The sequence below is a fragment of the Camarhynchus parvulus genome, chromosome 22 (assembly GCF_901933205.1).
Source record: "Camarhynchus parvulus chromosome 22, STF_HiC, whole genome shotgun sequence".
In the NCBI taxonomy this organism is placed as follows: domain Eukaryota; kingdom Metazoa; phylum Chordata; class Aves; order Passeriformes; family Thraupidae; genus Camarhynchus; species Camarhynchus parvulus.
The window spans coordinates 1598046-1610755 of NC_044592.1; the positions used below are offsets into that span (position 1 = coordinate 1598046).

Sequence of the window (12710 nt, forward strand, 5' to 3'; positions counted from 1 at the left end):
AATAGGGATGGGTTTGGGGGTATTTGAGACCCTCGGGGCTCTCAGTGTCCCCCCAGCCCCTTCCTGCTGGTGGCCGGTGCGGGAGGAGCTGCGGGGCCGCGTCCTGAGCAGGCTCCGGGGCACCGTGCCCGTGCAGAGTTAGGGATGGAGAGACGGGGTTTGGGTTTGGGGGGGTTCAGAGGGGCAAAGGGGGAGCGAAGGGGGGGTGCGGGGCTGGGGCTGGGGGTGCTGGGAGCAGAAATAATATAAAAGAAAATAAAGTAAAATAAAGTAAAATAAAATAGACTCGGCTGCTGCTGCTGATTCTGTGTCTGGGCTGTGGTGGGAGTAGGGTTTGGGGGGGAATGGGGAGTGGGTTTGGGGGTGTTTTGGGTAAATGGAGAGTGGGTTTGCAGGGAAATGCAGAGTGGAGTTTTGGGGATGTTTGGGGGAAATGGGGAGTGGGTTTGGGGGTGTTTGAGGGAAAATAGGGGGCGGGGTTTTGGGGGTGTTTGGGAAGGCACACAGGAGGTGTTGCTGAGTCACAGCTTTATTGGAGCAGAGTCCCATCACCCTGGGGAGGGGCTTTGCAGGGTCTGGGGGCACAGTGCCCCACCAGAGCACACACGCGTGTCACACACACACACACAGACATGTCACACATGTCACACTCCCCCTGCCACAGCGCCAGGGCAGGGCACAATCGAGTCCTTGCAGCTGAGTACGGGGTTGGGGGGGCTCTGTCCCACACACCCCGTTCATTATTGCCTAAAAATTCCCTGCTGGAGCCTTGTGGGGAGCAGCAACCACCACCCAGGAGGAGCCACAGCAGCCACCGCCCCGCACCCAGCACGGGGACGTGGCCACACCTCGGGGCTGCCCAAGGTGACGGCGAAGGACTCATCCTCCTCATCCTCCTGCCAGGTCCTTCCCGCGGAGCCACGGCCGTTCCCGGCTCCTGCAGGGCCAAGAGGGGGAGCCCGGGGAGGGGCTCAGGGTGGCCCCTCGGGTGGCCCCTTGACCAGGGCGATGGCAGCCAGCTCCTTGCAGAACTCCTCCAGCACCACCACGCCCTTGAGCAGCACCGTGTGATCCATCCTGCGGGGACACCGGCCGTGGGGAGGGGTCTGCGGGGTACAACTCCCCTCCCCAAAAAAGGGCGTTTTTGGGGCACTCACTGCTCGCCTGGCACCAGCCCCAGGAGCTGCCGGCGCACCAGGAGCAGCTTGGCCCTGGCGTGGGGCACGCGCTGGAGGCGCTGCATCAGCTCCCCGATCACCTGCGGAGGGAGCAGAGGGGCACCCCTGTGAGAACTGTCTGAAATATCCCTCATCGATCGTCACTGGGGAGACCACCGATAAAACAAAACCCCTCCTGTCTGCTGATCCTGTCGGGGGAAAGCCATGTGCCTGAGATCCGAGAGTGCAGTGCTAAGTTATTGTTTCCACAGGTGCTGTTTGCTGTGTGCTACACTGAGCCCAGTGAGAAAGGGAGCACCGTGCCCTGTTTGCAACAACAGCCTTGGGAGCTGTCCCACCTCTCGGCCTGGCTGGACTTCTCCTGAGTTCTGGGTGGTCTCCCACAGAAGACCCTCACCTGTTTTACAACCGCCGTGACAGACAGACTGAGATGTAAGGAGCCTCTCCATCAAGGACTGAGACATGAAACCCCCACGTGAAAAGGCCCCTCTGCTCCTTCCAAGGACTGGGACTGACACCCCCAGCCCGGGGAGGTGTGTGGGGAGGCAAGCTGACCAAAGCGAGATGTTTGCCTGCAGGTTGTGACCGCTGCACCAAGAAGACAATGGCTCTCGCCTACTGCTGAGAGCATGGACTGCCTGTTCCATCTATTCCTTATTGTATCTGTTCCCCCCTCACAATTTCCAATAGAGTTATCATAATAAAAACCTCTGAGTTAGCGAGAGATTTTGAGATCTCCCCGATGTAACAGATGGATCCTCGACTGGACTGGACCGAAGGACTTCATCTCTACGTTTGGTAGCTCTATCCCCTCTTTCTCTCTCTTTTCTCTCTCTTTCTCTCTCCCTTAATCCCTCTATCGCATTTTGCTGTGGTCATTCAATAAAGCTGCATTTGTTTTGATTATCACTGCAAACCCCCCTGTGCCGTGTCGGTTTTTTGCACCCGCGATCACCCCAGGAACCATCACGAACCCCATTGGTAAGGACAGATTGTGACCCGCCCCCGGCCAGGGGGTGTCCCCGTGTCCCCAGAGCCCCGAGGGTGACATCATTACCCTGACGAGGACGGAGAAGAGAGAGCGGCAGCCGGGGGCCAGGCTGAGGTAGGGGTCCAGCAGGTACTCGTGCAGGTGGGGGTGGGGGAAGGCGGCCAGCTGGGACAGCACCGAGGTCACCTGCAGGTTCAGGCTGTAGGGCTGGGATGGGGGGGACGCTCAGGACCTTGTGTGACCCCCCCAGCATCCCCTCATCCCCACCAAGCTGATGCTTTTGGCCACTTTGTCCCTATGATGGGGGTCCTGGGGGTGCAGGGGGGTGTAGGGCTGGGATGGGAGGGGATGCTCAGGACCTTGGGTGACCCACCAGCATCACCTTGTTCTGAGCCCATCCCCACCAAGCTGATGCTTTTGGGCACTTTGTCCATGATGGGGGTCCTGGGGGGGGCACAGGGGGGTGTAGGGCTGGGATGGGGGGGATGCTCAGGACCTTGGGTGACCCCCCCAACATCCCCTCATCCCCACCAAGCTGATGCCTTTGGCCACTTTGTCCACGATGGAGGTCCTGGGGGGGCTCAGGGGGCACCCAGGTGTACCCATGTACCTGATCCAGGATGCGGCTCATGCGGTCAAACAGCACCTTGAGGAAGTGTCCCTCGTAAAAAGCCACCCCGGGGTGACAGGAGTGACAGGAGTCCAGGGGCCGGGGGGACGAGGGCCACCCCCATGGGGCAGCGCTGGCACGGCACGCCTGGACCTGCCCGGGGTGACAGCAGGTGAGAGCCAGGGTGGGGACAGCCACCAGCAGGCTGGGGACACCCCCGGGCACCCACCAGGGCACCCACCATGGCCAGGGCATCGTGCACGTAGGTGTCGTATCCGCCCTCCTCCAGGCACGACGAGGTCTTGGCCTCCTCGGGGACCAGGCACAGGAAGCTGGGAGAGACGGAGGAGAGGATGGGTGTTGGGGAAGATGGAACAGGAAAGCCTTATAAATGCGATTGCCTGGCAAAAGATTCTGAGAATATGGAAACTATAAGTGAGATTGAGATGAAAGCAAGCTTTGTTACTGAACAACTGGAAAACAATGGTGTGGCTGGCTGAAGGTGATCCCCTTTTGATGGAACAACACCCTCTGCTTGCAGACAGGCCCAAGGGTCAGAGCAGACCCTACAGCTTGGCAGAAGGGGCCCAAAGAGGAGTTTTTAGGGTTTAAAATGTAACACAGGATGGCAATGTAATGATTCTTATAGGCTGCATGTAAATGCTGTAGGATTTGTATCTTGTACTAGATTGGTTAGTGAGAATCAGAATATTCAACACAGAAGATTTATTTTATTGGAACGGGAACCTCGCTATCTTATCCTTTTCACTCCTCTTATGCTCTTGCTCTCTGACCCTTTTACTCTCTTACCTCTCATCCTCTCTCCCCCTCTCTTCTCTCAGCCTGCTCTGAGCTGTGGCTGGCAGCTCCCAGCAGGGCCCTGCACCCAGGCCCTTTGCAATAAACCCCAAATTCCACGACCTGGCTGCAGAGATCTCTCGTCTCCGTCCATCCCCACTGTCCTACCCCCATTGCTCCTACAGATGGGGAGGGGGATGCAGCCCCCCCACTGCAGCCCAGCCCCTCCAAAAAGCTGATCCTCTCTAATATCATCCGAATCATTAAGAAGCTGTGAACCAGCATTAGCCTTTTAAGCTAAAGGGTTCCCCCCCACTTAATGATATGCCTCAACTAAACCCCAGCCCTACCTGCTGACCACCTCGCTCACTCGCCCCTTCCCCGGCGGGGTGGATGCTGGGGAAGGATTTTTCGTCGCCCCAAAGCTGTCTGGGAATCCGTCGGTGAAATAGGGATCCTCCTCCAGCTCCCTGTGTGGGGTCAGCATGAGGGGGGTGGGCAGTGGGTGGGGGGCACCCCCCCCGCCCTGCCCCAGCCCCCCTCGCTCACAGCCCGTCCTCCTCGGGGTCCGTCTCGGGGGGCCCGCGCTCCTCGGGGCTGCGCTGCAGGTACGCCCTGGCCTCCAGGTTCCTCAGCACCAGGTTGTGAGCCACGTGCTCGTGGGGCTTCCTCAGCAGCTCCTCGAAGAGCCGCAGGCTGGCCAGGCTGATCTGGGCACGGCCAGCAGGGTCAGAGCCTGGCAGCCTGGCCAGGCTGATCTGGGCACGGCCAGCAGGGTCAGAGCCACCCCTGGCAGCCTGGCCAGGCTGATCTGGGCACGGCCAGCAGGGTCAGAGCCACCCCTGGCAGGCTGGCCAGGCTGATCTGGGCACGGCCAGCAGGGTCAGAGCCTGGCAGGGTGGCCAGGCTGATCTGGGCACGGCCAGCAGGGTCAGAGCCCCCCTGGCATTGCCACCCCTGCCAGCCCAGCCCAGGTGAGCTCACCTCGTCGCTCAGGTGGTCGCAGCGCTCGATGAGCTGCGCCCGCAGGGGGTGGGGGGCGTCCCCGGGGGTCTCGGGGAGCCGGTGGGGCCCCAGCAGGAAGAGGACCAGGCGGTGGAGCAGGGGGGGAGAGCGGAGCTGCCTCACTGTGCCCGTCAGCACGGCTGTGGCGCCCAGCACGGCCAGCTCTGACCTGTGGGGTGGGAGGGGGGGTTGTCTAGGGAAAAAGGGGGAACCCCCCCTCATTCCCAGCTCCAAGGGGGTCCTGAGGAGCGGAAAGCCCCAGCTGGGGTCAGGGTGGTTGTCCACGGAAAAGGGGGAACCCCCCATCCTGGCTCTGAGGGGCTCCCTGCTCCAGCTGGGGTTGGGGTGGCTGTCCAGGGAAAAGGGGAACTCCCAGCCCCTGGCTTCCAGGGGACCCTGAGGAGCAGAACCAGCTGGGGCGAGGGTGTTTGTCCAGGGAAAAAGGGGGAACCCCCCCACTCCTGGCTCGGAGGGAGTCCCTGCTCCAGTTGGGGTTGGGGTGGTTGTCCAGGAAAAAGGGGAACCCCCACTACTGGCTCTGAGGGGACCCTGAGGAGCAGAATGCCCCAGCTGGGGAGGGGTGGTTGTCCAGGGATAAAGGGGAACCCCCCCCCTGCTCCTGGCTCTTGAGGGTCCCCACTCCAGCTGGGCTCGGGGTGTTTGTCCAGAGAAAAGGGGGAACCTCCACTCCTGGCTCGGATGGGGTCCCTGCTCCAGTTGGGGTTGGGGTGGTTGTCCAGGAGAAAAGGGGAACCCCCACTCCTGAGGGGGTCCTGAGGAGCAGGGGGTCCTGGGGTCACTCACATCTGCAGGAGCTGCGGCTGCAGGATGCCCTGGAAGAACTTCTCCTCCACGGCCTGGCTGATGGCATCGGCCACAAGCTGGGGGGAGAAAGGGGCTGAGAGTGGGGACCTCCCCCAGGAGAAGACACAGCCTTAAATTGCACCCCGGGAGGTTCAGGCTGGATTAGGAAGAATTTCTCCACAGGAAGAAGGTGATTGGTAAGGAAGAGCGATTGGATGTTGGAATGGGGCTGCCCAGGGAAGTGGTGGAGTCGCCATCCCTGGAGGTGGCACTCAGCGACAAGGCGGGGATCAGGCACCAATTAACTGCCAGATTAATGAATCCCGTGCTTCTCACCGGGTGGGCGCCCATCACCAGCTCATCCAGGAAATCCAGCCAGCCCAGGAACTCAGCCAGGCTCTCCTTGCCCGGGAAACCCCCGTCCCCAGCGCCGTCCCCCTGCGACCTGCATGGCACAGAGCACGTGTGGCTGTGACACCGCCCGGCTGGCACCTGGCGCCCCCAGCCTGGCACCCCCTCACCTCCAGCTGGCCCTGCCCATGCCGAGGACATCAGCAGGGTCGGTGCCAGCGGGCACGGCGCTGTAGAGGTGGCAGAGGTGCCCCACGAGCAGCTGGCACAGGGCAGTGCCCCGCGCCAGGCAGGTGGCAGCCGCCTCCTGGGACAGCCCCGCCAGCAGCAGCACGTTCTCCCGAGCCTTCAGCGCCACCCGGCTCTTCTGCGAGGAAGAGGAGGAGGGCACGGGGGTGGCCACGGGCCTGGCAGTGCCCGCTGCCCCTGAGGTGCCACCCCCGAGGCCGTACCTTGCTCCTGCACAGTGCCACCAGGCAGGTGACGAGGTTGCTGTCCCTGCGTGCTGGGGAGGGCTGGGCAGGAGGGCAGCTGGAAACGGTGCCCGGGGGATGCTCCAAATGCTCTGTCCTGGGCATGGAGCTGGTAGCGGTGCCCAAGGGATGCTCCAAATGCTCTATCCTGGGCATGGAGCTGGTAGCGGTGCCCAAGGGATGCTCCAAATGCTCTATCCTGGGCATGGAGCTGGCAGCAGTGCCCAAACCCTCTGCCCTGTGGGTGGAAATGGCAGCGGTGCCCAAGGGATGCTCCAAACCCTCTGCCCTGGGCATGGAGCTGGCAGCGGTGCCCAAGGGATGCTCCAAACCCTCTGCCCTGTGGGTGGAAATGTCAGAGGTGCCCGGGGGATGCTCCAAATGTTCTGCCCTGGGTGTGGAGCTGGCAGAGGTGCCCGGGGGATGCTCCAAACCCTCTGCCCTGGGTGTGGAGCTGGCAGAGGTGCCCGGGGGATGCTCCAAACCCTCTGCCCTGGGTGTGGAGCTGGCAGAGGTGCCCAAGGGATGCTCCAAGCCCTCTGCCCTGGGTGTGGAGCTGGCAGAGGTGCCCAAGGGATGCTCCAAACCCTCTGCCCTGGGCGTGGAGCTGGCAGTGGTGCCCGGGGGATGCTCCAAACCCTCTGCCCTGGGGCTCTCCGGGGCTCTCCTCCCGTTCAGGATGCTCTTTCCCTGGAGAGAAAGAGGAGCAGCAAAGCATTGCAGCCACCACCTTCCTCCTCCTCCTCCTCACCCCGAGGGGCTTTATGGCAGGGAGGAGGCTGCAAAGGGGCTCCAAAACCCCAACTGGGGGAGCCCAAACCCCTCTGGTGACCCCTCAGTGTCCCACCTGCAGGATGTAGGGCAGCAGGCTGGGATCCTGCTGGATCTTGGAGCAGAGCACGGCGGTGAACTGCACCTCCTCCCTCTCGGTGCCAGAGCCCAGGCGGTCCCCGCTGAGCTGGAGCAGCTTCTGGGGGGCAGGGGAGGGGATGTGGGGGTGCTGGGGGTGTCACCGTGGGTGTCACCCCTCGGGGACAGCTGGCAGCTCACCTGCACGGGCCGGTGCACGTTGAGGTAGTGCAGGAGCGGGTGCTGCAGCTGCCCCAGCAGGCGGCTGAAGAAGAGCAGGACCTGCTGCCTCATCCCGGGGGGATACTGCGACAGGGACAGGGGACAGCCATCAGCCACATCCCTGATTTCCTCGTAAATCACCCCAAAAAATCCCCCAGCTCCCTTCAAATGTGGCATTCACACTCTCTGGAAAAATTCCTTCGCCCAGGAGTCTTCTCCTGGGAAGCTGAGAAGCCTCAGAGAAAAGGAAAACAATTCTGATCGCATTTGCTTCTCCTGTGTCTTGCTCGTCTGGAATGTGTTTGGAGATTGTTTACCCACAGGTGATTGTTCCATTGGATTCTGCTGTGAATGATTTTGTGTTTGTTTCATGGGTTTATCTTCTTTGTTATTTTGACTCATTAGCCAATCAAGGCCCAGTGGTTTCAGGACTCTGGAAAGAGTCTGGCACACAGATATTTTAAAAATAAAAATGAATAAAAATAAAAATAAAAATAAAAAATAAAAACAGTCTGGCACACAGACATTTTAGCAATAAAAATAAAAAGAAAAACATCTGCTACTTGGCTTTGCAGGATGAGGTGCCAGGCGTGGAAAAAAAGGAAATATTGGCCAAATATATAATAAATATAATGGCTCTGTTGTCCTTTTCCTGCTATTAATAGCAGCAAGGCCGCTAGAAATAGATTTTTATTCAAATAGAGGAAACATGCTGGTCTTTTCACACCCAGGAGGATTTGGGGTTCTGGGGTGCTGGGAAATGGGAAATAATCCCCCAGATTTGTTATATATTTGGGCAACATTTCCTTTTTTTCCACACCTGGCACCTCATCCTGCAAAGCCAGCCAAGTAGCAGATATTTTTATTTTAATTTTTAAAATGTCTGTTTTAATTTTGATTTTAATTTTAATTTAATTTTAATTTTAATTTTAATTTTTTAATTTTAATTTTAATTTAATTTTAATTTTAATTTTCATTTTAATTTTGATTTTGATTTTAATTTTAATTTTAATTTTGATTTTGATTTTGATTTTAATTTTAATTTAATTTTAATTTTAATCTAATTTAGATTTGAATTTTAATTTTAAAAATATCTGTGTGCCAGATATTTTTAAAAAAACCCTTCCTGTACAAGCAGGGATGTGCTGAGGCGCAAGCTCCCAGAAAGGATCCCAGTGGGGAACTTGAGACCCCCAACACCCTCCCCAAAAAGCCAAGTTTTCCCTCACAAAAACCCAATTTTCCCCAAAAAAAAGGCCAATTTTTCCAAAAAACCCCCAAGCCCTGTGACCACCTCCCACTTCACAAACTCCAATTCTCTGTAAAAATGCTCCAAAATTCAAATTATTGAGGGGCACCAGGTAAAGCAGCTGGGAAAGGCGGCGGGCTCGGCCTCTCCCGAGGGATTTTCCTGATTCCCGGGCTCACCTCTGCCTTTCCCAGCGTTCCCAGAGTTTCCAGGAGTTTGTGCTGCAGCAGGAACTCGAGGCACGGCCCCGTGTCCCCCGGCGGGCGCTGCCGCTCCTCGTGCACCAGGATGTCCAACATCTGCCGCAGGCGCCACGGGATGTCCGTCTGCCGCGCCGCGACGCTCTCGTCTGCGGGGATCGGGGATTTGGGGTTCGGGGATTCGGGATTTGGGGGGTTCAGGGAGTGGGGGTTTGGGGATCAGGGATTGGGGATTTGGGGGTCCAATATCTGCCGCAGGCACCACGGGATGTCCGTCTGTGGCACGCGGATTTGGGTTTTGGTTGGTGGGATGTTGGGTGGGGTGGTCTCCTGCACGCCCCGCCGTGGGGGGATTTGGGAGACGGGATTCAGAGATTCAGAGATCAGGGATTCAGGGATCTGGGAATTCAGGGATACAGGGGTTCAGGGGTTCAGGTATCTGGGATTGGGAGATTGGGGGATTTGGGGCTCCAACATCTGCCGCAGGTGCCACGGGATGTCCGTCTGTCGCGCTGCGACGCTTTCGTCGGGGATCGGGGATTTGGGAATGGGGATTCGGGGATTCAGAGATCAGGGATCTGGGATTTGGGGATCGGGGATTTGGAGATCAGGGATTCAGGGATCTGGGAATTCAGGGATACTGGGATTCAGGGGTTCAGGTATCTGGGATTGGGAGATTTGGGGGTCCAACATCTGTTGCAGGCGCCACAGGATGTCCGTCTGCCGCGCCGCAACGCTCTCGTCTGCGGGCACCGGGATTCGGGGGTTCAGGGATTCAGATTTGGGGATTCAGGGATTGGGGATTCAGGGGTTCAGAGATCTGGGATTTGGGGATCTGGGAATTCAGGAATACCAGGGTTAAGGGATATTGGACTGGGGGATTGTGGGATTGAGGATCCAGGGATTCAGCGATTGGGGGATTCAGGGGTTCAAGGATCTGGAGGTTCAGAGATCAGGGATTTGAGGATTCAGGAGTTCAGGGATTCAGGGATTTGGAGATTCAGGGATACTGGGATTCAGGGGTTCGGGGATCTGGGAATTCAGGGATTCAGGAGTTTGGGGATTTGGGGATTCAATTATCCTGGAATCTGGGGGTTCAGGCATTTGGGGTTTCAGGAGTTCAGGGATTCGGGCATTTGGGGTTTCAGGAGTTCAGGGGTTCGAGCATTCAGGGATCTGGGAATTCAGGGATACCAGGGTTCAGGGATCTGGGATTGGGGGATTCAGGGATCCAGGGATCCGGGGGTTCAGGGATTCAATGATCCAGGGAGTCGGGGATTTGGGGATACAGGGATTTGGGGATCCAGGGATTCAGGGACTCAGAGACTTGGGGATTTGGGGAATCAGGGATTTGGGGATTCAGGGATAGCGGTATTCAGAGATCAGGGATTCAGAGATCCAGGGATTTGGGGATTCAGGGATACCGGGATTCAGAGATCCAGGGATTTGGGGATTTGGAGATTCATGGATTCAGAGATTCAGGGACCCAGGTATTCACGGATTCGGGGATTCAAGGATGGGGCGGTGTTGCGGGCTCCCCCCGGGCACAGCAGCGGGACGGACGCCCCGGTGAGGTGCCAGCCGTGCCAGCGGGGCTCTGCCAGGGGTTTTCCCCGATCCGTGCCATCCCTAAATCCGGCTCCTCCGGAGCGGGAACAACGCTAGATGGCAATGTGAGGATGGAGCAGCTGCTTCCGCTCCGGCCTAGGACGCTGCCGGACATCCCGCTCCTCCCGCCGCCCGTTCCGTTCCCCCGGTGGGCACCGGAGACCCCCGGCAGAGCCGGCACCGGGATCCGCCGGGGAACCGGGGCCGGAGCGCTCCCGGGGTTCCCGGAGGGACGAGTCCCAGCCTGTGCCGGGAGTGTCCCAGCCTCTGCCGGGAGTGTCCCAGCCTGTGCCGGGAGTGTCCCAGCCTGTGACGGGAGTTGTCCCCAGCCACCCCAAACCTTCCGTGCCGACCCCACCGCGCTGCCCGGGGGGCTCAGGGGGGCTGCGCAGGGCCGAGAACCCCGCGGGGGTAAATCCTGCCGGGCTTTGGGAAGGGGGTCCTGTCTCCGTCCCCAGGTGCCAGGGCAGCCACAGCGCACCGGGGTCCTGCCCAGGGCACGGGGTCCCATCGCAGGGGGCAGGGATTTGTCCCGGGACACGGGGTCCTGTCCCGGGACATGTCCCCTGCCCCAGGGCACAGTATCATTCCTAGGCCGGGGACCCCGTTTTAGGGCACAGGGACCCTCTCCAAAGACACACGGTCCCTTCCCAGGATATGGGATCGTGTGCCAGGGAATGGGGTCCCCTCCTAGAGCACTGCGACCCCCCCTCCTTGGGCACAGAGCCCTTATTCCCGTTTTTAGGACACCCTGTTTTAGGATACATGGACCTCTCCTAGGACACGACAACTCTGTTCCCACGCCACAAGGACTTTATTCCCACCTGAGACCCCGTCCCGGGAAACACGGAGCTCATCCCGGGAAACACGGAGCCCATCCCGGGACAAAAGCACCCCAAGCCCGGGGCACCGGGACCCTCTCCCCGCACCCCACTCACCTGTGGCCTCCAGGTAGTAGCCGGTGATGCCGGTCCAGTGCTCGGTGAAGGCTTCCAGCAGGTCCACGCTGGGTTCCCGCTGCTCACACCGGGATCGGGGTCAGGGGGGCACGGAACCCCCACTCCCGTTCCTATTCCCGGTTCCGGTCCCGTTCCTCCCGCGCCCCCCCGGCCCCGCTCACCGTGTCCACCGCCTGCTGCAGCAGCGCTCCCAACCGGCTGAGCATGGCTGGGACCCCCGGCCCCGCTCCGGCCCCGGCCCCGGCCCCGGCCCCGGCCCCGGCCCCGCTCCCGCTCCCGCCCCGCACGGTCCCGCCCCGCCCGGTCCCGCCCCCGGCGGCTCCGCTGCCGCTCCCGGCGGGATGGGCCGGGCTGGCAGCGGGAAGGGCGAGGGACGGAGGGGTTGGGAAGGCACCTCAGCACGAAAATCGCTCCGCGCGCTGTTCTGGATGAGGATGGACCCAGGGCACCGGGGTGGGAACAAACCCCACTCACGCTGGGGTGAGGCATTAACCCACACTGGATAGACCCCATGAACCCCTTCACCGGGACCGGGATTGACCCCACAAACCCCTTCCCTGGGATGGGGATGGACCCCACAAACCCCTTCCCCGGGATCGGGATGGAGTCCACAAACTCCTTGCACCAGGATCAGGATACTCCCCACAAACTGCTTCCCTGGGGTCGGGACTGACCCCACAAACCCCTCACTGTGATCGGGATACCCCCCACAAACTCCTTCCCTGGGATTGGGATTGACCCCACACACTGGGATGGGGATGGACCCCACACACCTGGATGGTAACAAACCCCACTCACACCGGGGTGAAGCATCAACCCATGCTGGGTAGACCCCACAAACTCCTTCACTGGGATTGGGATTGACCCAACAAACCCCTTCACTGGGATCAGGATACCCCCCACAAACTGCTTCCCTGGGATTGGGATTGACCCCACAAACTCCTTCACTGGGATGGGGATGGACCCCACAAACCCCTTTAACAGGATGGGGATTGACTCCACAACTTCCCTCCCTGGGATCAGGACTGATCCGACAAACCCCTTCACCAGGATGGGGACTGACCCCACAAACCCCTTCTCTTGGATCAGGATTGACCCCACAAACCCCTTCTCTTGGATCAGGATAGCCCCACAAACTCCTTCCCCAGGATCGGGATTGACCCCAAAAACCCCTTCACCAGGATGGGGATAGACCCCATAAAGTCCTTCCCCAGGATCGGGATTGACCCCAAAAACCCCTTCCCCAAGATTGGGATTGACCCCACAAACTCCTTCACTAGGATGGGGATGGACCCCACAAATCCCTTTAACAGGATGGGGATTGACCCCACAACTTCCCTCCCTGGGATCAGGACTGACCCCACAAACCCCTTCACCAGGATGGAGCCCGCACTCACCAGGATAAGGACGAGG

General features: G+C 59.5%; 1 protein-coding gene across 5 annotated transcripts; it reads right to left on the bottom strand.

Annotated features, from left to right (window-relative positions):
- Positions 1 to 528: 528 nt before the first annotated feature.
- On the bottom strand, positions 529 to 11555 carry FAM160B2 (family with sequence similarity 160 member B2). 5 transcript variants are annotated; one of them, XM_030964238.1, is made up of 18 exons: positions 11459 to 11555; positions 11277 to 11355; positions 8710 to 8879; positions 7261 to 7365; positions 7058 to 7177; positions 6410 to 6900; positions 6190 to 6358; positions 5908 to 6104; positions 5723 to 5831; positions 5387 to 5463; positions 4562 to 4751; positions 4127 to 4287; positions 3928 to 4047; positions 3021 to 3111; positions 2780 to 2932; positions 2236 to 2376; positions 1158 to 1258; positions 529 to 1077 (listed from the first exon to the last, which is right to left on the bottom strand). In XM_030964238.1, exons 1-18 carry the CDS (start codon positions 11501 to 11503, stop codon positions 972 to 974), a joined length of 2625 nt encoding a protein of 874 aa, XP_030820098.1. In that variant the 5' UTR covers positions 11504 to 11555; the 3' UTR covers positions 529 to 971. The 5 variants fall into 5 exon arrangements, with proteins under 5 accessions (XP_030820098.1, XP_030820101.1, XP_030820100.1 ...); XM_030964241.1 differs by having other exon boundaries at positions 6190 to 6307; positions 7058 to 7180; XM_030964240.1 differs by having other exon boundaries at positions 4127 to 4257; positions 7058 to 7180.
- Positions 11556 to 12710: the final 1155 nt, after the last annotated feature.

What these genes read in the sequence shown, in the direction of transcription:
- FAM160B2 (XM_030964237.1), bottom strand. Translation starts at nt 11,503, where the DNA reads ATGCTCAGCCGGTTGGGAGCGCTGCTGCAGCAGGCGGTGGACACG. An exon ending in TGCAGCAGGCGGTGGACACG is followed by an intron (nt 11,356 to 11,458) that starts GTGAGCGGGGCC and finishes CGGTGTGAGCAG; the next exon opens with CGGGAACCCAGCGTGGACCT. An exon ending in GTGAGCGAGGTGGTCAGCAG is followed by an intron (nt 3,112 to 3,927) that starts GTAGGGCTGGGG and finishes CGTCTCTCCCAG; the next exon opens with CTTCCTGTGCCTGGTCCCCG.